This window comes from Trichoplax adhaerens, genomic scaffold, assembly GCF_000150275.1.
Source record: "Trichoplax adhaerens TRIADscaffold_2 genomic scaffold, whole genome shotgun sequence".
Classification (NCBI taxonomy): Eukaryota; Metazoa; Placozoa; class Uniplacotomia; order Trichoplacea; family Trichoplacidae; genus Trichoplax; species Trichoplax adhaerens.
In genome coordinates, this window is record NW_002060944.1 from 301,646 (window position 1) to 327,746 (window position 26,101).

Consider the following 26,101-nt stretch of genomic DNA (forward strand, 5'->3'; position numbering starts at 1 on the left):
ATTACGCGATTACTGTAATCTTACGGAGCTCTACTATAAAAGCCTAACGGGCTTTCAATAAACTTCACTTGTACCTACAGATCCACTTAGCTTATTGATTGACAACGAGGACATTATTGCTACAGATGCCAAAATTATAGTTGAACTCCATATTAAAAGGTAGAATTTTATAGTCTACAGTTAAAAACTTTAGGAAGTGTTTATATTTCCTGTTACACAGGTATTTTGCTATTCGCATCACACTTGCTTGATTAGATTGCTGTACTTTACTATCTAATAACATTAAACCGAAATTGAGTGACGAGCTAAATACTGTGATCTTGTAGATGTAATAAGCCTTCCGACGCCATTAATTAAGTATATGTGCCGCAAGTGTTATTGTATTCTTATGTACTCTGCCACCAAATAATACCTTAGAAGCACGAAAATCTATGATCTGTAAGATTTATAAATATCGAATTCAGATTCAATTGCGTATGAATAGCAATCCGATATAAACCGGGAAAATTTTCTGGCACTGCGTAGGTCAGTAGACATTAATTTAAATTAAAATTTATGTAAACACTCGCATTTGCGATTAGCTTACGATGGTTAGGTCTGTATCATATCATAACATTAATGATTACATCCAAGCAATGTTACGGTGTTTGGTAAACGGTCATAGTTGGCAAGTAAATGTTTTAAATTTACGCTTTATTTGTGATGCGAGTATTTCCGATAGTTTAAGTGACATGTCCACTGCTACAAATGGTGTGACACCTTGAAAACTATTAAAAAAGATTTTGCCGATATTACGATAATTATATACTGTAAGATTCACAAATTAACACTACCCAATGAAACTGTAGTGCTGTTGATTAAGAGTTTGTCGCCAATATGATCTATAGCAAGTTGCAGAATCAGATGAGTCAAAAAGGCTGCGAGTTTCGCAGCATTGATATCCTACAATAAAGTGATTTTATGATTAAACTCTTCATAGAGAACAATGCTTCTTCACTTGGAGTGTACCGTGAATCTTGTGTTTCAATTATCGTAATTGAATTAATTTATTGACACATTAATTTGAATTAATTATTTATTCATGACGTGTATAATACTGTTTGTACATTGTTCAATACAGTACATTCAGAGGTCTGGTGAACAGTATGTGTTAACGGAGGCCACATCTTATGCTGCTATTTCTAACAACTACGTGTAGACCGCTTTAGTATAATCGTACTTAATACATATTCTTATAACAATTAATTTCCATATCATTCGCTAAAAATAACTACTTTTACGTCTAGGAATTGACAGACGTGGGATTATTGATATCACTATTCCAGCATTCAAGAATTCAAAATAGATGCTGTTGCAATCAGGTAAATGTTAGCTCTCTTCAGCTATGTTTAACACTTGCATCAAATCTGCTATTTCTGTTTGACGACTTATATTATTTGAAAAGCAGACTTTATGTTATTATTCCTAAATGAGCCTACAATATTATTTACTTCAGAATTAAAATATTTCATGCGCTTATTAATGTAAATATTATTATTAACAATATGAAAGGCTTTGTATATCGAAATTTTATGGACAATTGTGATTTATAAAAAATGTCCGTTTTAATTCACTATTTTGAGTTATGATTGATCTAGTATTATCAAATCTGTAATATTACAGTATATTGAATAAAATGTAACATTATGATTACGCATGATTACGATTGCATGTAATTATATTGAATATTTATTATAGCTATAATTTTTCGGGAGAAGAAATCGGAATTATGATTCTTATAGCTATAGCGATGACGAGTCAATTATAATATTGACTGCTGTTGCATATTGTAAATCTTAGCAATTCCGGATTAATTTCTGAAATCATAATGCTAGCATAGCGTAGCCATCGTCATGGAGTATTAGTAATTGTAAATTAGTAGACTAGATTGTCTAGGGAACTTACCGTGACACTTCAAGTGCGGTAACATTGATTCCAGGGACGAAATAAAGTAGGAATCAAGTCTTAATTAATGTTATGCCTTAGTAGTTAGTATATATGAAAGTTATACTGTACGTACAGTACACTCGTACAGGCTATTGTTACAGATGTCAAAATTATGGTTGAACTCCTTAGTAGGAGATAAAAATTTATAGTCTACAACTAACAACTTTAGAAAGTGCTAATGTTTCTCTGTTCACAAGTATTTTATTATCTACGCTAGCTTGATTATATTACTTTACTATATGATAACATTAAACCGAAGCTTAACATCTTACTAAATACTGCAATCTTGTAGTTTTAATAAGGTTTCCGAAGCCAGTAATCACGTAAGGGTGTGTTACGATTTCAGCTAATTACAGTAGTTTTGTATACTACAGGGTGATGCAGGTGTTGTTGTATTATTAAGTACTTTATATCCATACAATACTTAAGTAGCACGAAAATCTATGATCTGTAAGATTTAAAAATATCGAATTCACATTCAATTACGTATGAAAAGCAATCCAATACAAACTGGGAAATTTTCTAGCACTAAGTAGGCCAATGGATATTAATTTTAATTTAAATTTGCTTCAACAACGGTGAATACGACTACCTTACGATGGTTAGAAAGCGGTTATAGAGGTGGAAGATAAGCCTCTTAAGAGTAGCATTGCCATATCTACAATCTAACACGACTGCCGACATAGGAGTGCCATTATTGTAATAAAGACCTAGATTTGTAGTCCGTTGATATCTTTACCTCCATAGTAGCGATTGATTACTGAATCCTGGAGCAATTTGTTGCAAATTTCGATCGCTAAAATTATTTAAATAGATTTCTGTAGCATTTTTGTGTTTAAATCCTACATCGGCGATTGTGGCAATATTTTATAAAATTAAATAGTAGTGTGTTATGATAACACGTGCGTTTAATTTGCAAAGAATAATCTCGTCTCAGTAACGTTACGATATTCAATACTGAAATAAAATAATACCCGTACATCTTATGATAGAGAGTTCGAAGAATCAGCGGCCGCGGACTGAGTAGCAATTTACAGAAAATATGTAAGGGATTGCAATAAAAGTGAATACATTATTGTAGACAGTAATAGAGGTACAATGCGGTACTTACGGTAGATCAGGGTGTAAGCTGTCGTGAAGTAACGTGATGAAGTACTACTGCTAGGAATAGTGCTATTGACGAATCTGAGGCAGAAATCATCAGTAATTATAGTTTTAGAGAGAGAACACACGCAGAGAACAGTATTGTAGAATTAGATACGTTATATACCATAAACAGGCTATATAGTGGTAAATGATTGTAGGAAATAGCGAAGACTGTAGGTGCTATAAATGACTTAACATGACATGCTATATTTAAGCTTAGTTGAAATAGACTGTAGAGATATCTGTATTCGGAAGATAATAAAATGTCTATATTTACGAACATGTCTAAAAACTACAGTGAAACTAAATACACTACACATCCAAAACTTTGTAACTTTATTAAAGCTTGAACTTTTTTCATAATTTTTGGCATATGAACACAGATAGAGAACTCAGTAATAGCTTAATGCATCGAGCTGCCTCATACTGTATTTAAAAAACTATTTTACAATAACTTTATCCGTAATACTGGAGCTTTTCATTTATCAAACGGACAAACTCTTCCATTAATATTAAGTACGGTACAGTAAGTAAGTATTTTATATATTTACATTTAAAACTGCGCTGGCTAAGTTCTAAGAACTACGTCAATTTTTCCCTGCAGGAATTACTTAGCGTCTGCAGTACTTATAGCCTTCGAGAAGCGAATAACGCAAAAATAAAATAGGCACGACTTACAGGATAATTTAATCGCTGTTGCAAACCTTTAGCGTTATTACCTATTCATAGTGCGTATTTATTTATGCAAATTTGTAGAAATTACGGTATCTAATCTACTGAAACTTTGTTTATGTCTGCGTTGGTTCCAACATCCTTTAGAGCTAAATAGTTTGTAATAACCATTCTACGCGTATATATATTTGAAGATATTATACAGTTTATCATGTAGTACGTTCAGTTGTTTCCCTAACTTTAGTGAAAAAAAAAAACCTTATAATTTCTTATTTGGATAATATTAACATTTAAAATGTTGTTTTGTTAACTGGTAATGTTTTAATGGTAGAAAGGTTCTGTTACTGTTTAACAACGTAGAAGTGATCAAAAGGAACTGCTTTGAAATAAGCACGTGTCAAATGCATTGGGATTGGCTGGTAGCAAGGTTAACAATCAAAAATCCCGTGATTTAAAAATTCTGACGTTACTGCAGTACAATGTTAACGATTATAATTAATCATCAGTAGTTGTGCACACATATATATATATGTATTACTATAATTTAGATATTTCTGCTTTAAACGACAGTATAGTAAGGTAGACCTTTTATTTCTTTGACTTTGAGTAGCAATAACAATTGCATCTAGAAAGAATTACGAAATCGTTGTTATACTACCTTCTTCATACGATCATCATCTCATAAAATGGATAATTTCATATACTCCAAATTAAAATCAGTACAGTAGTAAGTAATGTAGTGTAAGATATAACCAAAAATTAAAGCAAGAATTCAATTTGTTCAATTTTTAATGTAAAACTTTTGTTTATTTACCAAGAATGAGGACATGCTAGCAGTTAACCCATTTGTATTATTATTATTACATCATCGTGTTACAGCGTGTATATATACATACATACGTATAAGTACACTTGAAAATCCAATTATTTTATTACCCTCTTACTGGAATCAATCATCGAAGACGGAAATCCTAATTACGTTCATTTCGATAAAATTAAATAGTGGGTCTTGGATACAATCATTTGAATTGCACAGCCCTTCTATATATCTTGCACAAATTATACGTTATCAGCCGCTCAAGTTACTATTCTTTGAACTTCAGTAGACTGCTATTATACTTAGCTTGAATTAAACTATTTCAATAACTCTCTCTGTAAGATCACTATCCAAAGTTTCTATTTTTAACTGAAACTATAATTTTCCTATACTCATTTCGCTCACTGTAAAATTATACATGTACAGTGCAGCGTAAAAACTGATACGCTACTCTAATAGAATGGCATCATTAAACAATATATTTGATTTGTACAATCATCTACTTTAGCAAGGCAATTTTGCAGCGAGAACGACAATGCTAATATAGAGTATGGTAATTTTATTGAAAATTTTGCAATAGTTGTAAACAAATGACGTCACTTTAGAAACAGGCCATCGAATGATTGCGTGTGGCATCGAATCAAATAATCCTACACGAATATATAGAATATTATGTATTCCAAAATGATTTATCAACTCTTCTGTGATAATTGACAAAATGACTCTTTTAAAATAATTGGCTGCGGAATAATCGGTTAAGATTGTTCTGTAGACAAACTCTAGGTTCTATGAAAGCTTAGTAGACGCTTTCATAAGCTTTCAATTTCATCCACTGCCTTTTAAAAATATCATTCTTACTGAATACTTGTATCGCCACTCCATTGTTCCATATCGGAGACTGAAACGTTTGTTTATAGTGCATCCTATCTCATACTGCTCTAATGAACGATGTCTACCATATATTTTAAAGGCATTATAACGTCAAGAAGTAAGTTGTATTTGAGATGCGGTACTAGTTTTAGAATTGAACGTTGTTAAAACTGTAGGCTAACAACTACAATGACATGAAAGTCATGTTGATCGTTTATATTTCTATTTTCACGGAATTAAAGAAATTTTATTCGGATAATCATTCCATGAGGAATAGTAATTTTATTTGTATATTTAGAAGGCAACGTCTTCTTGAAATGTAATTAGCATAATCATCATTAGAGGTTATAATATAAGCGGTATGAACTTCTTGAAAAAGGTCTTCCATTTAAATTGAAAATTGATTGCCATACAGCGGAAACAGCTCCTTTTACACTGTCAAAACTGCAGAAATATCATAAGGAATGTTTTATGCTATACAGAACCACATCTAGTAAAGTGCATAAATAGTTTAGTACATAGTACAGCAGCAACGATGTCTTAAACATCTTTCATAACAAGAAAAGAGAATAGATAGCGGGTAATAGGTCAGATGAAACAATGAAGGGCGTAGTACTGTTGTTCTATTCTCAATCTCTTTTATGTCTAGAACTTACACATAATAGCTCAAAGGTTAAAGGTCCAGTCGCTTATTCGCTACTACGGAATAGAATGCTGCATTATACTGTAGGTAGGATATCTCATATACTTTCCTGTCGAAAATAGCGTCATAATCACTGCATAAACATTATTGGCTACAGTTTGTACGCTACTTTTTATTTAGAAACAAACTTGCCTAGCCTTTAATAAGAACCCCGTAAAATCATGACCTACTGTATTCATCACGTGATGGTGGTTTAAAAGTATAAATTGAGCTGATCAAGGCATTTTATTCGCATATGTCTACATTCCATGTATACGGAGGTCCATTCGTATTTTAGTGACCGGTCCGCTTAGCAAATTTTAAATGTCAGCAATTCGAGGAAAAAGAACTTGTTACACAACAAATCGGAAGAGTTTTCCTTACCGGTAAGTTCAACTTTATGAATCAGACTTGTAAGTGCATAGCAAGTAGTTAACGATATCTTATTTCTAAAGCACTCTAATATGAGACCATGAAATTGTAAACTATTTCATATTCCGGAAGAAAAGCGCTCATAAGGGCATTCACACTTGCAATATTTTGATTTTCTTTTTAATGTTTTCCGTAAAAATAAATGCCCAAATTGATTATAAAGAAAATATGATAGGGTACTAAAAAAATCATCAATACAACCTTATTCATCAAAAAATAGAGGGAATAAGCGATAAAAAATATCGCACACGGCGATAATTAAAAATAGGAATTGATTTTTTTATCACTTGCAGGCAATTGATGTAGTGCTAATGTATTCCAATGTCACTTTTTATAGTAATCAGTCTGTTTTTCAAATAGCAAAACAGAACAAGCTTGACTCAGATCTGTTTTGTTTACTTGGGCTGCCGTAATTTCAAAGTCCAGTTTGAAATCCTTGCCACAGCCACATAACTACAACGTTCATTGTAATTCCAGTTTTCCTTATAGAGCACAATAGGCTAGCGAATACTTTATACATTTACGATACACTTTAAGGACGAAACAGATCGATATTGTTCTTCGAATTAAAAAAAATCAAAACAATTATTATAGTAACTAAGTGCAGTAATGTTTACGAGTCTTTTTTATACTGGTTTCTATAGCTAAACAATCCGTTCATGAAGTCCATTTTCGTAACATTGTTCAATACTCAATAATTAAGCTGCATCAATAATTATTGCTGCAAATTATGCATGGAATGCGTTACGAAGGAATTGTTAGGATCACAAAAGTATTGTGGAAATATTTGGATTGTCAACGATCATCCTTCGATCGCATTATGCCCGATTGATTAAAGACATAATATACTTCAAATACAGAATGCATCGTAGATTAATTCTAATAAAACCTGGAATAATAATTCGTCTGCGATTGGTTAGTGTGTTGACAATTCAATGGGGGTGTGGTAGATGCCCTGCTGATAATTTTTTCAACGATAGTTCATCGAATTATGCCGATATGTTCCATCAGTTAGCAAGTGAATGAGTGAATTGATAATCAATTAGTCATTATCATCAACACGTTTGATTTAAGTAATTGCAATTATCATTATTCAGGCTATAAATAGTATAACTATATCAACTGTATTATAAAATATAGTATACTTTATAGTCGGACGGGATAAAATAAACATGAATAAAGAACAAAGTTAATCTAATTAAACCATTTAATCAAGTTTTTTCTTGTCAAATTGTTATTAATACGATACGCCAGTATGAGTAATAACAATTACCGAGCTCATACATGCTATAATTTTATTAAGTAGTTAACAAGCGTAGTTTATAAAAATATGCTAGCAGATGAGCGTTGATTTAATTTGAGTTATAAAAATTTCTCCAGCCATTTTAAAGTTGATTCTTGTTTCTTACCTCGAGAGATCACAAATGGTGAACTATACAATAATGGAAATAAATTTATAGAGGATCAATAATAATGGTTTAATTGATAAACTTCCTATCATCCTATTGTAGGAGCTGATATCTACTAGTATCATTACTTTTATCAACGTTCAGAAGCATTTGATTACAATCAACTTGATAGCAGAAATGGGAGACATTCGTATTTGTTTTCCTGAGAAGGTATTGCCAATGTTAAAGCTGTCTACTATTAAAATATGATAATTGGATTACCGTTTATGATATTAAAGTTTGGTATTGTTCCATGTTTATACGACAGGTGAAACAGGTACAAATACAAATACTTGTGATTGGGGGTCCGCCTGAACACAACGTAAACGCGGTTGGAATGAGCAAATTTCACAGGCAAATTATTCGCAGAAATAGAGATAACATCGTTACAAATATTTCTACGAGTATTGATAGTATCATTGATGCTATGTTCAGCCAAGGCGTTATTACCTATGATCACAAGGTGCAACTTTATGGTAGCACCGTCCCAAATCCATACATGTAAGCATTCATTAGAAATTTGTTAAAATATTGAGTTTCTAACTGTATGGTTATTTTGTCGTATATTCTACTTCGCAACTAGCTTTACAGTGTAATCATTTAACAGCAATCAAACCAAAGCATCCGCGTAGTATGTACGAGCAGTACGTAGCCCGTTTTTAAGACAGTACCTAGATACTACAAAAAAATAGCTACGCCTCATTTTATTTACTTTTTAAATATTTAAACTAGATCAACAAGTACGCGTATAATTAATTAAAATTTTTCTACATTTAACAGAAGGGTTCGAAATTTCCTGGACATTCTATGCGAAAGAGGTAGCAAAGCGTTTGAACAATTTTGCATCACTGTCCGTCGCTTTCATTCAGAATTGGCTGATGATCTAGAAAGGCAAGCTGGTCTATCCAGCTCAGCTGCCAATTTCAATTCCGGATCATAGAGTAAAGAAATTGTTTGGCACGGCAATGGTAGTTTATTAATGAGCATAAAATACATGACTATGTTCCATATTATTATTGAGTTAATTTAATTAGACGTATCGTGTATGGAATGACATTCATGATGTGTGCATAGAACTAAATGAAGTAAACGCTCTAGAAATGTTATATGTATCAAGAGGTATTCCTTTGCTTAGCATTATTTAAATTGGCTTAAGCCTGAATTATTTTAAAAATCTGTCTGAACGAAATTCATTAAAAGAAAAAAAAAGAAAAATCATTATTAGATTTCTAACCATCACGCTAGAAATGAACTTTGTAGTACTTATGACCTATGTGAAAGTGTTGTGTTACTATCAGTTGATGTTTTAACGATAGCAGCTTCATTGTAATACTTTTAAATTAATAGCTTAATTTAATGTCATACTGCTAATCTACTTCAGCAATCTGTATAGATTGCTGCTGACATTGCTGTGCTATCGCGATAAATTTTAGCGTTATTTAATATGTTGTAACGTGAATATGCAATCCATGATGTCGTGAATATCTACTTGCTTAAAAAGGAATAATTAAACATGGTCATGTAAACATAATTGTCAAATTAAATTGATGCACCCATCGAGAAAGAAAATATTATGATCCGATAGTTATAAACAGGAATGGATACCTTTATCTATAAATTCCTTGTTTTCATGAATCCAAATTCCTGTCCTAGTATAAATACATTTCTATTACGACGAAACAAACACCGTCTGATTAGAATTTACTTTCTACCAGAAATAACAAGTTTTGGACTTAGGTTGTGTACGTATGCTTCATTATAATGTTTATGTATTCAATATTTATTTATTATATAATGTTGTATAGAATATTTCAAATTTTTATATCGAAAATTACTCGTACTATGTCAAAGTGTTTAACAATATCACTAAATTATTTATATATAAATTATTTGATAAAAATAACCTTTTTCGAACTCGACTGTTTTCAAAACAATGAAAAGAAATTAAATTATATTCAATCTCATGCGTCTTTAGGATATTCCCATTCGTAATATTTATATATAGGATGCTTGACGAAGAATTAGTAATTAATTGTGATACTTGAGGTATTAATTTATGCTGCAGATTATAACAGCAGCCAAAGAAAACTTTTACAATACCAATTTTCGCTTTCAGGGTATCGCCGTTAGCTCAGCAATCCATTCTAAGCTATAGTGCTCGTAATTTATCAATATTCATTTCCAAATCTGCTTTAAGCAAGGTTTCTATACTCTTTAGCAAATTATATTACTGTGGTTGCGAGTTACCATCCATTAATATTGGTGTTCTTGTGTCTGAAAACATGAGAAAAATAATATTAATCTTGCGATCTAAAAGAGCATTATGGATCAGTTTATAGGATGTTATTTATTTTCAGTTACTATTGTATATACATCTTATTATGGTCAATTTCACCTGAAATTTTAATAAAATAGAAATAATTGATTTTAAACTAGTGAACTAGAATAAAAGTAATGAATATCAAAGTGAAAACTCAAACTAGGTAGTCAACGAATTAGTTAAGGAATCATTTTTACATCTAAGTATATAATAAAGGTGATATCTTTAGGTTTTCAACGCTTATGGGTCGAATGTTATAAGTTTCAGTTCAGATGTTGGAATTACAGCTTTGTCCCCTTATCCTTATAAAATATACTAGACTATCATTTAATCCAGGTTGCGCTAGACTAATTAAACAACGATCTTTAAAAGTTAGAATTTATTTAACTTTTAAATGTATGGCATTAAAAAGCTTTGATTTCTTTGCATTGCATTAAGCATATTAAGAATATCTTCAAAGTTTGCATCTATCGTGATGTGGTTTAGCGCAAAATTGTAACCCCGGGTTTATCGTGTAAATTATTTACGTCTGTGCTAAGCCCTGGTATCAAGAAATCAAGATTGGCTAACAAAGTCAAAGTAAGTGTAATCATAATCAATGGTTACAAGCACTATTTATTACTAACTTAACTATTTAGTCATGAACAAGAATAGAGATGTTAACTACCCATCAAAGTTCAACTATAATTATGCATTCAAAACTGTATCCTCATAGCGATTGAAGATAATGTAAGAGGGTAATAACTGTATAATGGATATTTAGTATACTACCGATAATATACAGGTACCTAGTAACTGTAGTTGCAAATGTCATGAGATAGTTTCGGCTATTGAATTCTATCGTATTCCTACATAGGTGGTAACTACTTTGCCTGATTTAGATTTTCGCCCTACAAATGTAATGATAAACTATCGCTGTTAACGTTAATTTACGGAAATTATTTAATTATGTTACCCAATCATTAGGTCAGCAGTCCCTAATTGATTCGATAATTGTTTTTAATTGTGCACCATTATCGAAGAAATAATTACTGCAATATTTTTAATTGTAAATTTAATTTAATTAATGATCGTGCAGGGGATTATCGTACTATAAGTTAATACTTGACAATTGCCAAAGCTTATTACAGATAATACTATAATACTACAGTTAATTTCACAAGCGACTTTATTGCAAATAAAGTTTTTGATAGAATGAATTAATCAACAGAATGCATATTATCGACTGGTAATTTATTAATCTCTAATTACATAGTAGAAATAACGCCTTCGACGCTTGATATTTAATTAATCAATTAATTAATTATTTACTGGCGCTATCTTTGCTTAATTTGAAAATAATTGTAATTATCAAGTAGTACACACATCACTCGTGATATCCGCATATCAGGCGACATACTGAAAGAGTACACAGACACAGACAAAATTATTTTAATACAAAGATTTCGCTTACATTTGAAAATTCGTAACTTTACTGCATGAGATAAAAAAAGTGAACACATAAACAATATCCATTTCCTAATAGAGCTGTTTTAAAAAAATGAACCAATTAATTATGCATATTACTGTAGAAATGCAAAAATTTCCAAAGCAAATTGTGCTAGCTATTTTTGAACTATCCACAGGTATTATTAAGGCCGGCTATTTCAAATTTATGCTCTTATGCTAATACACAATTATATAAATTTTAGTGCATTTGCTATGTTCCTCTAAATTAAATTTTTATGTCCACACTTGACACCACTCATAGAAACATGTAGATTATTAAAAACTCTGCAATTATTATTGCGCTGATTAGAACACTAATCAATACAAAAGAAGTAATTATGAATAAAAAATGCATAATGTCAATAAATAAAGTGCAAGTTAGATATTGTTGGCACCGTTCCAACATGGCCGCGACTTCTTATATGAAGATAATGGATCATTTCGAATTAATCAAAGTCATTTAATGATTACTTAATGGCTATTTCTTGCTACATTTATGATTGAGTTAAAATTTTGCAATGATGACCTATCATTAAGCGTAATACGTATCGTATGAATGATCGAAAGCTAAAAGTCGATAATGTTGCATCCACTACGACCATAATGATCAGTTAGTTTAAAACCTAACTGTCAATAATATGTGCGAGATTTCAGACTTATTAATATTCAAATCGTTGCAAGCAATCAATAAAGCGTCATTAATGTTGATGAAGTCGGAATAGAATCTAGTTGATACTAATTTATAAAGTATTTAAGTATTGACTAATTTGTGAGCAAAGCAAGCTGCCTCTTTAACAAAAATGATATTTATCGAAAACTTTGACATCATTGCATAACTGATGGTATACGTTTCCATTCGGGGCAAAGATTCTAACATAATTATTACATTTGAAGTTGGGGTTGAGTGAAATAAATGTTACATTCGAGATGTATATTAAGTAATGCGTTGCCAATTAATTAATTAGTACCTCAGTGGTTTCCGAGATTAACACTTTACTATCCATCGAATTTACGTGATCATAAGTTTTATTCCAATAGAAAACCGAACTTCAAAGGCAACAGTAAATCAGCTATTGACTGTTTTAAATCTAGACTAAGGCTTACCAATGACTACTTTTAAGCGCCCTCGCCTAGATGGCATGACATCGGCTTCTTCTCTAAGCTATGCTAAGGAATTGGACAAGTGCCTCTCAGGTATTTCATCCCCTATAGTAAAGCGTATGCAACTGCTGGTTTGCCACGATATTAGCACGAATGAAATATAGCTAGCTCACCTAAAAGGATTTTATTCCATTTCTACAGAAAAACGCAAACCTAGATATACTTAATTAGGCTAATTCACGAATGATTTGACTTTACTTCAATTTTTTGTGATTATAATCATGTCAAATGAACAAATGATTGTCAATGACATTGCATACTCGCATATGTTTTCGTAAAAACTAATACAAAATGCATAAAAGATTTAACTGAAATCGTTTGTCGACCTGATGAAAAGGTTTTTATAAAGGTATTACATGTAGTGATATTTATAAACTTATTCCATTGATGTATTGGCATGTAATTTAATTCTTCTGGTAGACTACTTGCAGCAGATATGGGAACGGATTAATGCTTGCGACGAAACAATGAAAAATCACATTCTTCAATTAAGTATCTTTGAAAAAGGAATTCCTATTCCTCTTACTACGATAAGTACATTCTGGGAAATGTCTGAGGATCTGGTGAGATCTCAGTTAGAATTGATACAAAAAGAACGGCTGGCCTATGTTTACAGCAAAAATGGAAGGTAATATCGCCCTGCAATTTTCCTCGCAGGTAGTACCAAACAGAATTTTTAAATTTGTTTGGACTGTGCTAAGTAACGTTGGAATTGCCTTCACGTTGAGAATGCGAGACGCAATTTCAAAAGACGTGCTTTAATAGAAAGGAAATCCTTAATGGATGATCGAATTTAATTTATTTTGATATCGTCTCTTAGTTTTTGAAATTATCATTTCAAGATTCATGCCATAAAAGTGATTATCGTGAATCCTTTGATGGCTATGATGACATTTGCAATTACTAAAGATAGCAGTATCAGTTTACGAAACACCATAGAACGACGTGAAAATTCTAGTAAATTTGAATACGATGACATCATGCAGATAATTATTAATGATTAGCTTTAAAACTAAAGTACTTGTGCATTAATAAACACTGCTTATGAGGAGATAAAACTTGACTGAAGTTCTAATCTATGAATATCTTATGATCACAGAAGAACTATATGGCATTAAGCTCCAATTTACCGTAATTAAAAGTTTTATCTTGCCTGTAGAAGTTCATAGCTGTAGTATTTCATATCAATTGGTTTTATCATTTCCAAATACATGAGATAAAGTCATGCAATCCTACTCTTTTTGGTATACGAGTAGCCATACTGTAGCAAAAGACTATTTGTACGGTGGCTGGAATTAATGTTTAATTGAAATATACAGTACATTGCAGACCTTTGCTTAGATTATAGGTTGTTACTACTATAGTAGACTGCTGATTTTATAATTAGTCTTATACTGCTGCATGGTACAGATATGGATAGCAATAGAATAGAATAGAAATGTATTTCTCCTAGACGAATTATTACGATCATTGATTCATGTCCCTTTTTCCTTAAAAAGCCCATGCTGTAAACTGGACCATAAAGCTGTGGATAGTATTCGAAAATTTTATCTGGATATTACAAAACAACATCAGCTATTCATTCAACGATGTCAAGTGAAATGCCAGCAACGGTGGCATACTTTAACAGACGACGGTTATATGCATCAGCAACTTGTTAACCATGCTATTGCCGCCAATGATTTTAAAACTGTTAATGATTTACTGACTAATTTACATTGGATTGAAGTTAAATTTAAAGCTTGTCATTGTTTATCTGATCTACTACGCGATTATGATATTTGTGAGGGACGGCTAGACGAAAGCGTAAGTATGGTGTATATCATAATTTTGCAGATATTACTAATATAAAATAAAGTCGATAGCTTGCTGTTACGGATGTAGCATATGTTTACATGTATTGTAGCAGTATCAGCTTGGAATCATCGTTCCTGCCTTGATTATTTTTACATAGGATTGGCTTAAAATGCAACCATTTGCTCAGCTATTTCGTCAATATGGGTCTTTCCTGGATATTGGAAAAGATGATCTTATACAATTTACATTAGAACATACTGCCGATAATGAGCTTCATCATCAAGCTTGGCAAATGGCCATGGAACGCCAGGCAATGAAAATTGGTCGGACCTACTTTGAATTAAAGTAAGTCCAAGCAATCTTTGATCAGTTCGTCTAATCTTATCATTGTACTAATATCGATGTGGTTACTAGAAATAAGAGAACTCTTTAGTATACCTACCGGGAATAAAATGATTTAATCCAAAGATAAAGTTAATCTTATTTAAATTTTACGAATTTGTTCGTTTTCTTTCTTGTTAATTTCCCGCTAGATAACCTAAAGGCTTTATGAAGCCGTAGCTGCAATGTGATACCTTTGTTTATACATCTTTTATTATATATATCATGATCTAAAAACCTTTTGCAATCGATTAATTATTAATTTCCTTCATCAAGATACCAAAATGAAATTCGCGTAAAGCCACCATGGGAACAGTGCATCCATTTGCCATGTACATTAAATGAACGTCTGCGTTTGTATATCCGATGCTCTAATCCTGAGTTTGGGAAGCTTAGAATGGTAACATGTACAGATAGAGAAATTTACGTAAGTGATATCTCCATGTTGGAATAAAAGCATCATTGTATTTAATGCATTTTAAATTTCAAACTTTTAGAAAGTATTTCGATAGAAATTAAGCCTTGTTAAATAATTTGATGGAGCTAACTAATATTAATATAAGCAATTTTGTAAAGGATAAAAAAATGGGTATTGATTTGGAGTACTAATAAAGAAAATATTAATCACTCATATTTACTTTTTCTGTCTTATCTTAGGTTACCGATTTCAATAAAATAGTTACCTTCAATGCATATAGAGGCTGTTCTGCTAAAATATCTCCAAATGGTAAAATCATTGCATACGTAAGTTGAAAATGATCAACATATTGTTGCATGGTGATTTGTAACTTTTATGCGGTTAAAGATTTTAAATGTAGTGGCTGGCTAAATAAATTTCACTATCGGAACACTTTACATCTTGCATAGGGCAAGAATAGTAAATTTTTGGTTTATAAGGGGATATGTATTGATGATATTTAAATTTTTAGTCATCAGTGCTTGAATAATGTTATTACATCAAGTATCTATTAGATCTTACCCTTAGTAGAAAGATGGAAGACGTAAATCTGAATCAAGAATAATACTTTCATTTATTTCGCATCGAATTATAGCCAGACTCAAAATATAAATGGCAGGTGTGGCATATTGAGAAGCAAGTGTGGCTACATTTTGTAAGAGTAACACGAAAAGCAGACAAACCTTCTCCATTTCTAAAATGCAATGAGATTGAATTCTCTCCGAATGATAATGATGTTATTATTTCATGGAATGGAAGAAAAGTGCAGGTATTTTATCGTAGTTCTTAGATCTTTGGGATATTGCTTATTACTGTTGGCGTCGCCATCTAAAGTGGATTGATTACATCATAACTCGTTTATTGCTCCAAAATAATTACTTTATAAAGCGTAAAATTGTGAAACCTTAAATATTGAATGAGCATCAATTAATAGAGTAGAGAAAATTGCCTTGATAAAGGTAAGAGACTGTTATTGTGATGTGGGTTATTAATAAAGATGTGTAAATTCTTTTAAATTAGGTTTGGAAGTTAGTTGATGAAATCTTCCATTCGGATAAAACTTGGATTGCTCATCATAATGACATCTTGCTCTGCCAGTTTGTCGAGGGCGGTCAAAAATTAATCACTTGGTGCTTGTTTAAGCAACAGTATACCCCACTTAACGATCCTGGTCAGTTCATTCCAAAGGCATTAGGACTATCTTGGAATACTGAATTGAAGGTAACCTTAATTTCTCCGAACTTACTATGTTGCCACAATTAAAACTGCATGCTAATTATATCACGAGGTAAAATATCAATAAGATTGAGATATCATTGATATATTTTATTTCTGTTCTATACTAAAGTAAAAGTTCGCTGACCGTATAAAAATAAGAAATAAATTTGTTGTAAAGCAATCAGTTGTAAATTAGCAAAGCATAAGTAGGTAAACATATTTTCATCGGTGAATTGGAGATTCATTCCAATCATCCATATTATAGTCAAATTTTAATATTCATGTTACTGTATGATTAAAATCGATTCTAGAAATTAATGTTAATTCTAGCTGTAATTACTTTCATCTCTGTAGTAATTATTCAATTTTAAAGCGAATACTAGTGGTAACTGCATATTGAAAAAAAGGAAACATGAGTATTATTCATTATTCTTTCCCTCGAGACAGGTTTGGTCTACCGAAAACTATAGAGAATTACAGAAGATTAAGCTAAAATATACCTTGTTTAGGAATCAGTTTGTAGGATTACCGACAGTTCTCTTCCAATTTGAATGCACTAAATACGTTAATAACGATTTATTACTCGTCGACTGTAGCAGTTCCGTCAGCGATCATAAATATTACACCGTACCATTACATGATTACAACGATAAAAATGGAATAGTCATAGAAAACTGTCGACCACCGTCAGAGTATCAATGCCAATATCTTGATAATATGGATAAAGTATCTATATTTGATAACGGTAAAGGCTTGGCAGGCTTATATTTGCAAGAAATTAAGGTCTGTTTTAGTAGATCGTCTGATTGACCCGTGTTTGTTGCCATTTTTGGGTTTTAAGCCTTTATTGCGGAGATTGGTGTTGAAAGATTTCTTAATTGTTTTGCGCACCGTAGATTTATTTATATGAACGTAATGGAATGGTACCCTACCAGACCATCGATTTAGGTGCCGATATTTTATGGCGAAGTTTTCAATTTGTTCCTGGTGCGGACAATAGATTTATTTTCGCCGATACGGAACGATGCTACTTAGTTGCTATTAAAGACGACAAGGATCCAAAGCAAAGTAACCATTCAATTCCTGCTGTATTTGGCGACGTACAGTGCCAACGTCTTGAATTTATTGATGGTGTTATTGTGTGCGCCAAAATTATATCAACGACTGATGGAGAGCGATTTCTACAGGTTGGTCCTTTTTAGTACCTGTATAATATTGATTTCTAAAATTGTGCCTGGGTCTAGGAATAACTTGTTAGAGGAATGAATTTAATTACTACTGATATTTTAATTTTATCATATCGATTATAACAAGCTGTCTATGGATATAATCCTCAAATTTACCTAGATTCTTAATGATTTCAGATATAATATAGTTTCAATGATGAAGTAATGACTCTTGTATAACCTTAGGTTTATAAAGGAGACGATTTTCAATTGATAGATCAAACTATTTTGCGACATGGTCGAAGAGCTGATGTTGGCGTTAATTGCCACTTATTTAAAGATTGGAATTACGTAGCAATCGTATATTTTATCGAACAACGCCAGGAATCACGACTCTATTTTTCAATTACGGTATTTTTTCGACGATATCTTGCAATAGGACTGAAGAGTATCCAGTTATTTTATCCATCATATTACATTTCTTAAATCATTCTATAGACTTAATTTTTACTTTTAAAGCATTGTAAAAAGTATTTTAGTGACGTTTATGAATGTGCTTTTGGCTATTTGCCATTTAAATTTTTTAAAGAATCAATGCATCTTTTAATTATACCAGATTGAATCAAGCAGTTAAATTCAATAATTTATGCTACTGCTGCATTCACTAAGTATCCCTTCATTTTTCTTTTGTACGATGGAAGTTGAAAGATTTAGATAACCTATCAGAAGATATGTGGACTGTTCATCACAAGTTGAAGTTAGATAAATTTCCCGAGATGCATTACTATAAATATCGGAAGAAGGATAATAGACTGATTATATATAGATCTCGCACAAACATAGTACGTCATTTTTGGTGTATGATATTAGAGTTCAAAACTATTACTGTTGTGCAATCGATATTTCAGCCAAAGCTTAAGCTGGATTTTGTATTGCCATCATAAAGCAGCCAGTTTGGTTGAAATATTTCCTAATCTTGTTATAGTACGCCCTGGTATGGATCTTAAACTGTAGTAATGGAGAAACATTGGCTACATTTTATATGAGATCCTGCGATACCATGAAAATTATGCACTTATTTAATCGCTATCTGATAGCAGCCTCGGCCGGTGGTCAAATTCATACGGTATGTCAAGTGGATTACTTTATTAAGCAACTCTTAGAAACTGCTCTAATAAAGTTTAATTTCATAATCGTAGTTTAAGCCTATGTAAATGTTATAGCGCAACATGTGCATTATCGAATATCAAGATTAGCATATTTGAAGTTGATTAACATATTAATTTATTGCCTTAGCTTTGTTTTCTGCATGACGGTCTTTAGATAGTTAATTAGACTATTAAGTTGCTAAGCCGATGGTACTCTACTTTACTATTCACAAGTTAAATTGATTTACCTAGCAATAATTAGAATCATTCCTTTTGACATTCACGGTATTAAGTAGGTCTGGAAATTAGATTCTAATTCCATTGAAATACTGGAAAAAATCCAACCAGATTTAAATGATATCAGTCTCTTATCTGTGTCTCATGTTGATATTACTGATACTGGTCCTAAAGTTCAAACAATATCAGTTCCGAAGCATAATGAATACTTCGATGGATGGCATATAGAATTTGAAAAACCGGTAAGAAAGATCAATAACCAAACTAAGATCTTTATAGGAAGATGCCGCTATATTAATGTACGCAATAACTATTCTGACCCTCTCGTCATCTGAAATCGGTAAAAAATTAGATGACTAAGAATGGCGTAGAAATTTATCGGGTTGAAAATGATCAACGGCAGCTAATTCAAAGCATGACAAATTTGAGCGGACAATCTTTATTTATCGTTCGAAATGGGAAGGATTTTACGGTAACTGATCTCATTACTTTGCTTTTCATGATATAATTATCTTATACTGATATATAATTTTAAGTTAACGAACTTCCTTGATACTTTTAGGCATATAATAGTAACAACAATCTTTTAATGAAAGTCTACCGTGGAAAATACTGCTACCCTAGCCAACCATTGGAATATGAAGTCCAGCTATGGTCCGATAATGATCATACTCTAGCTACATATTATGACGAAACTATCCGACTTTATACCATCGAACATGAACATTGGTTTCATACCATCCAATCAAAAGAGTTAAAAGATCTGAAATTTATACAAATTAGTAATGAATTCAGTCTATGGGCCTATAAAACCTTGTGCTCCTGCCCTTACTATATCAAGCCTGTTTTACCTTCATTGTAAGTTTATAGATCGTACAAGCACGTTTTAATTGAAATATTATTAATGCATACCAAGGAATTTTATTTGATCATTCGAAACTAGATCACAAATATAATTGTGACTGTTTATGAGCTTCATTAAAGTCATTTGAATATTTACTCCTTTCTGTACCTTCTTGCATCGGTTAAAGTAAAGTATAATATTAGCAAATAATCTATTGTACTAACTGTAAATTTCAATTGAATCTTACCGAAAAAATTTAATTTATGTAAGCCACGTGTCCAATTTGTTTACTTTAGTTTGCTACTAGAGCTACTTTAAATATTTAATAATAATAGCTTGCTTAAATTTTGCTGAATAAGCATTGTATATTTGTATACCAGTAGATAATTTATCATGTAGTCCTTAATTATTGCTTTATCGTCCGCCATATTCGCTTAACATAGCTTGATAATCGCATACAACAAACCTTTAGTGTACAATTTTGGCTATTATAATTAGGAATTATTGATTTCGATTGTGATGATTCTTTTTGACTTGCTCAGTGATAACGTTGAAAATATACCAATCATAATCAAGCCTTCTTCCGATGAAATGTAACTATAAATTTATATTACTCCATTATTTTGTATTTATCATATATTTAGGTGTAAATATCTATTTGATCTTGTTCGTGTATCTTATACGTGAACGCTAATGTCAACTATTACTTCTATAATCGGCAATTAGAGCATTTAGACAACAAAAAGTTCGCTTCAATGAAGGAGATTTGATCAATCAAGGGTAATGAATGAAATCATATTATTTTTTCTATTGCCTGATAGAAACATTCATGTACTTCAATTAACGTAGTATAGCATAGCCGTAATTTATTCCTATGATATTATCTATGTCCGTTGCAGCAGCAAAAGCATTCCGAGTGCTTTCTTAGCTGTTTGAGGTTAATTGTGATGTTGTAGAATTGTAGTTATCTCGATCGATCAAGATCTAAAAATTTAAAAGCTATTCCTATTTAATCTAACAATGTTGTTATACTAACGAAACCAAATAATTTTGATCATCTGCCACTTAGATCCCCTTCAGTGCAGAATACTGAAGAAGAAAGTCAAGTTATTAGTGAAACCATAACGTCGCAAATGTAATGCATCAATAATATTTAGCGATATCATTTGCTGCTCGGTGATTCATGAATTTTATTTAGTTAATTTCAATCAAAGAATAACGGTAGCGTTCTCTATGCATTTCTAATTATATTCATGAATGCGGTTAGTTGATAGATGATAATATAGCTATTGCTTAATTTAAGCCATGTCGCTTTGATATTTCTACTGGAACCAATGACTAAACATCTACTCAATTTATGTTAAACTTAAAGGTTGTAATTATGCCATATCTGTTCATGGAAATTGTCAATGCAAATTATTTTTAATACTTATAGCTATTCCGATGAAATCACAACTGTAGCAGATGTTCATACTAGCTGCCAACTGTAAGTAATTCCTTGCTTAATAAGACGAAATTTGTAATCTACTGCACAGTTCCTTAAATGGTGTCGCACTTGATTTTTATTTTAGAAATTCTGGCAATACTATGATAAAAGCAAATTCCCCTCCGATTCATGGGTAAATTTGATAATCTTTATTAGCTATTAGTACTCTATATCATTGAAGATGTGTATTATAGCTGAACTGCAAGTGCTCACTTTTCATTTTTTATTCCTACAATTTAGTGAAGAAAATGCTCAGAGTATATCTAAAAATACGTTTCAAAGGTTAGTTAAGGTTAAGATAAGGCACAGATACGAAAACTTTATATAATATGCGGTACTTCTTGTATGTTAATAGTCAAGAAACTGCTCAAGACAATCAAGAAGATGTACCACATCAACGGTAAGTTATATTAATTTAAAATCGATATTCGAAAAAATTTTTTATTTCTCTGATACATTAAATTTAAAGTAACACAAATTCAATCTGGTTTATCCTAGCCCTTTGCTTAGTGGGGATAATTTGAAAACGTTTGCTCTAGAAAAAACATCTGAACTGTTCGTCCCTTTTTTTCAATTTGAAATTAATTATTCAATGCCAGTCTATTGGCAGAAGTAAGTTAATTAACCGATTGTTTAATATTGTATAGATCTAATTCCAAGCCTGAAAATGCTTTAGACATTGAAAAAAAGACAGTAAAGACCCCGTAAGTACAATGCATCGATTAGAAGTGCTGCAAATATCAAATTGTTAAGCAGTCGAGCTAACTTACGTTTCTTAATTGCCTATTTCTATAATAAAATTTAGGTTTAATTTTAAGCCGAAAAAGGCAGCAGAAATTGATTGGACAACAACAATGAAGCAACAGTGAGTATTTGGCATGTAGAACTAGTCTTGAATTATAATTTACCTTCAAGTGATGTTGCGATTGATTATTGATTTCTTCAATGTCATCCAGATTTAATTCTAAGCCAGAGAATGAACTGGAAATTGAAGAAAAGAAAATGGAACAATTGTGAGTATTCTGTATTTATGAGAAATTGAAGATAATCTTATATCATGCTGCAAGTAATGTAGTAATAATATGGTTATATCATATTTATACCCTCCATAATATTTAGATTTAATTCCAAGCTTAGAAATGAGCCAAAAGAGGATTGGCTGTCAAATAAACCACTGTAAGCATATTGCATAAATTTGAAATTTAAGATAGGCTCTGATTTTAATCGATGTTGAAATATTCTAAGTATTTCAAACTTAAATGCGTATTTCTTTAAGATCGCCAAAGTTAAATTCCAAGCCTAGGATTGAACAAGATAGCTACTGGACGATGAAAAATCTACAGTATGTCCCTTTAATTTTCAAGAGTTTCTCAATTTGTAGTGGCTGTTTAAGTAATGTGCCTACTTACGGGTGATTTCTTGAATACTACCTAGATTAAAATTCGACCATGATAATATCCCAGATATAGAAAAGAAGCTATCTAAAAAATTGTGAATACAATCTATAGATCAGAAATTAAAAATGTACTCAGATTGAAATTCTTTGACATTAATGCAGCTATTTATTGCTTATTTCTTCAATATTGTCAGATTAAATTCTAAGCCTGAATATGTACCAGACATTGAATGGCAGGAAATGAAAAAACAGTATTTAAATTAATTAGACATTTAAGATGTTCTTACAATTAATTTCTAAATGAAATGGTCGTTTATTACTTATTTCTTTCACGATTATTTATTTGCCTGTTGCCGGAATATCTCCCAGACAAAAGTCTAAGGAAGAAAATACACCTGAAATTGAATGGAAAACACTGAAGCAACAGTGAGTATATTCGGTTCATTAGGGATGCACGATATTACCTGGCTGAAAGCATTATCGAAATAAAGTTTTTTCTTTAGGCAGCAGCGATCATATTAGATGAATTGATTTGTAAGGGTTATTTAATACGTTTTTTCTTCCTTTAATCATTTAGTGAAGAAAGTGTTCGTAAATTTGATAAGAATACTACACTTCGACGGTATGAATATTTTTCTACATCCTGTAACATTAGTTTAATAAATCAGCATTCATTTTATTAAATACGTGTGCTCAAATACCGTTGAAGTTCTAGCCAGCAGAGCTACAAACTAACAGAAGAAGTATTACCCACTTTATTGTAAATATGCGTCCTAATAATCTTGAAACTGCATTGAGAACGTAAAAGTAGTTTAAGTTAATTGTTGCTTCATTACTATTTAAGCAATACCATGGAAAGTGTAGACCCTGTGGAAAAGTTACCAGTCTTTCAGCTGTAATTTATACGATTTTTTATTTAAACACCTCTAAAACCTGTTACCAGCGTGAATATTGTTTTCAATTTTTTAACAACTCTTTCCGGAAATTTTAGTATTGATAGTATTGAAATTCTGGATGAAAATTTACCAATTCCACTGTAATCGAATTATTTCCTAATTAACTATTTAATATCTTATCTTAGCGTAACTAGTATTTTGAAGGAAATTTTTCTTAAATTCTAGTAAGGAAAATATGGAAATTCAAGACGAAAATTTGCCAATTCCGCTGTATTGAAGTTTTGCAAATTTATCGTGCTCAGTTACAAAATTTTGCTATTTATTGACATTTACGTATTTTTATTTAGAAATGAGGGGAATGAAACGTCTGTTATGAAATTGCTTGATCTGCTGTAAGTTTTCCATACTGATACATGGGATTGTTAGAAAATACTCTCGGTAGATATGAACTTGGGTGATCAAACTCTGTACTTAAAATCAATTTAAATAAAAATATACTTCAGTTTTACAATTTACTAGACTTAATACGTGAAATTATACGTATTTTTTATATAGAGACGAGGAAGGAGAAATTCCGGTAGATGTTTTACCTCTTCAGACGTGAGTTTTATAGCTAAAATGATTTAAATTAAAACAAATTTTAATTTTTTAGTTAACTCTAGCATATTCTTAATTAGCGATGAGGGAAAGGAAACTTTGGCGGAGAATTTACCTATTCTGACGTAAGTTTTTAGACTTAAAAATGAATTAAATTATTACATATTTAATTTTCGCAATTATGAAATTTCATGTAAGCTTTTGAATATTTTTATTTAGCGATGAAAGAAAGGAAACTTCAGTAGAGGAATTAGCCGTTTTAATGTTTGTTTTATAGTTAAAACAATTTTAGCTAATCTAATTTGAATTTTATAATTTATTAAAATTTTATAAATAAATTTTTAAATATTTTACATAGAGAAGAGGAAAAGGAAGCTCCAGTAGAGAAATTTCCTGTTTTGGGGTGAGTTTTATAGTTAAAAAAGACTTAGGTAGGACCACCTTTAATTTTTAAAATTTGCTAAAGTTTATACGTATATTTTTATATCTTTCTATCTAGGAGCGAGGAAAAGGAGTGTCCAGTGGAAAAATTACTAGATATGACGTAAATCTTATAATTAAAATATTTAAATAAGAACATGTTTAGATTTTATAACGTATTAAATTTTATCATTAAACTATTGTACATATTTTAATCTAGCTATAAGGGAAAAGAAACTCCAAAAGAGAAATCACCTGTTTTGACGTGAATTTTATAGTCAAAATGATTTCAATTTAAACGTATTTAAGCCTTGCAATTTACTAAATATACACGTAAACTTGTACATATTTTTATCTACGAGTGAGGGAAATGAAACTCCAGCTGAGAAATTACCGGTTCCGACGTGAGTTAATTTATTAAAATATGTAGGATTTAAAGACACTGATGGCGCTAAGTTTGACTTAAGAAGTAAATTTTTTTAATTTTACCTTTCAGAAAGGAAAGCTTGGAACAACCAGATGAAAACCTAGCCAAACAGGCGTAATCCTTAATTACTGCTATCTTGAAATTAATTTTAGTTATCAAGGATATTAACATCCATAACTTCTAATTAATTTTCTGTTTTTAATGCTTTTAAACCATAATTTAGCCATACTTTTGAAGAAAATACACAAGATGGCCGCATCAATAATGAAAATACACAAGACAATATCGTTATTAATAACGACAATATGCAACATTGCCACATTAATAATAAAGATATACAAGATAGCCATCCTTATAAAGAAAATACTCAAGTATTGAACAGGGACGTCGCCATTCAACGGTTACTTACATAACAACTAGCAGCTTTTTGTTTTCGGCCATTGATTATGAGTGCTTATTGGCCTAATTCTATGTTTATAAATATCTTATTTATTTTCTATGTAGCAGCGAAGAGCTTCCGAAATCAGAAAAAGACAAATTAGTTATTATTCGGTAATTGAAATCATTTAACTAAAATTATAGGATCGATGAAACGGTTGGAAATAAAGA

General features: G+C 31.3%; 2 protein-coding genes across 2 annotated transcripts; both read left to right on the top strand.

Moving 5' to 3' along the window:
- Positions 1 to 6,497: 6,497 nt before the first annotated feature.
- On the top strand, positions 6,498 to 9,238 carry TRIADDRAFT_63599 (uncharacterized protein; the record flags this gene model as incomplete). The annotated part of the gene is made up of 5 exons (XM_002109111.1): positions 6,498 to 6,559; positions 7,466 to 7,520; positions 8,117 to 8,224; positions 8,322 to 8,554; positions 8,834 to 9,238. The coding sequence occupies 5 exons, from the start codon at positions 6,498 to 6,500 to the stop codon at positions 8,991 to 8,993; spliced, it is 618 nt and encodes a 205-aa protein (XP_002109147.1). The 3' UTR covers positions 8,994 to 9,238.
- A 3,729-nt stretch (positions 9,239 to 12,967) lies between these two features.
- TRIADDRAFT_52881 (uncharacterized protein) lies at positions 12,968 to 26,062 on the top strand (the record flags this gene model as incomplete). The annotated part of the gene is made up of 34 exons (XM_002109112.1): positions 12,968 to 13,055; positions 13,443 to 13,585; positions 14,598 to 14,828; positions 14,977 to 15,164; positions 15,477 to 15,627; positions 15,858 to 15,944; positions 16,277 to 16,426; positions 16,678 to 16,878; positions 17,323 to 17,658; positions 17,772 to 18,062; positions 18,288 to 18,452; positions 18,743 to 18,883; positions 19,027 to 19,167; positions 19,486 to 19,668; positions 19,779 to 19,898; positions 19,989 to 20,284; positions 20,997 to 21,050; positions 21,706 to 21,756; positions 21,997 to 22,038; positions 22,112 to 22,156; positions 22,255 to 22,368; positions 22,404 to 22,460; positions 22,562 to 22,621; positions 22,713 to 22,769; positions 22,876 to 22,932; positions 23,522 to 23,578; positions 23,730 to 23,774; positions 24,396 to 24,440; positions 24,604 to 24,648; positions 24,711 to 24,770; positions 25,004 to 25,048; positions 25,145 to 25,189; positions 25,716 to 25,863; positions 25,997 to 26,062. The coding sequence occupies 34 exons, from the start codon at positions 12,968 to 12,970 to the stop codon at positions 26,060 to 26,062; spliced, it is 4,005 nt and encodes a 1,334-aa protein (XP_002109148.1).
- Positions 26,063 to 26,101: the final 39 nt, after the last annotated feature.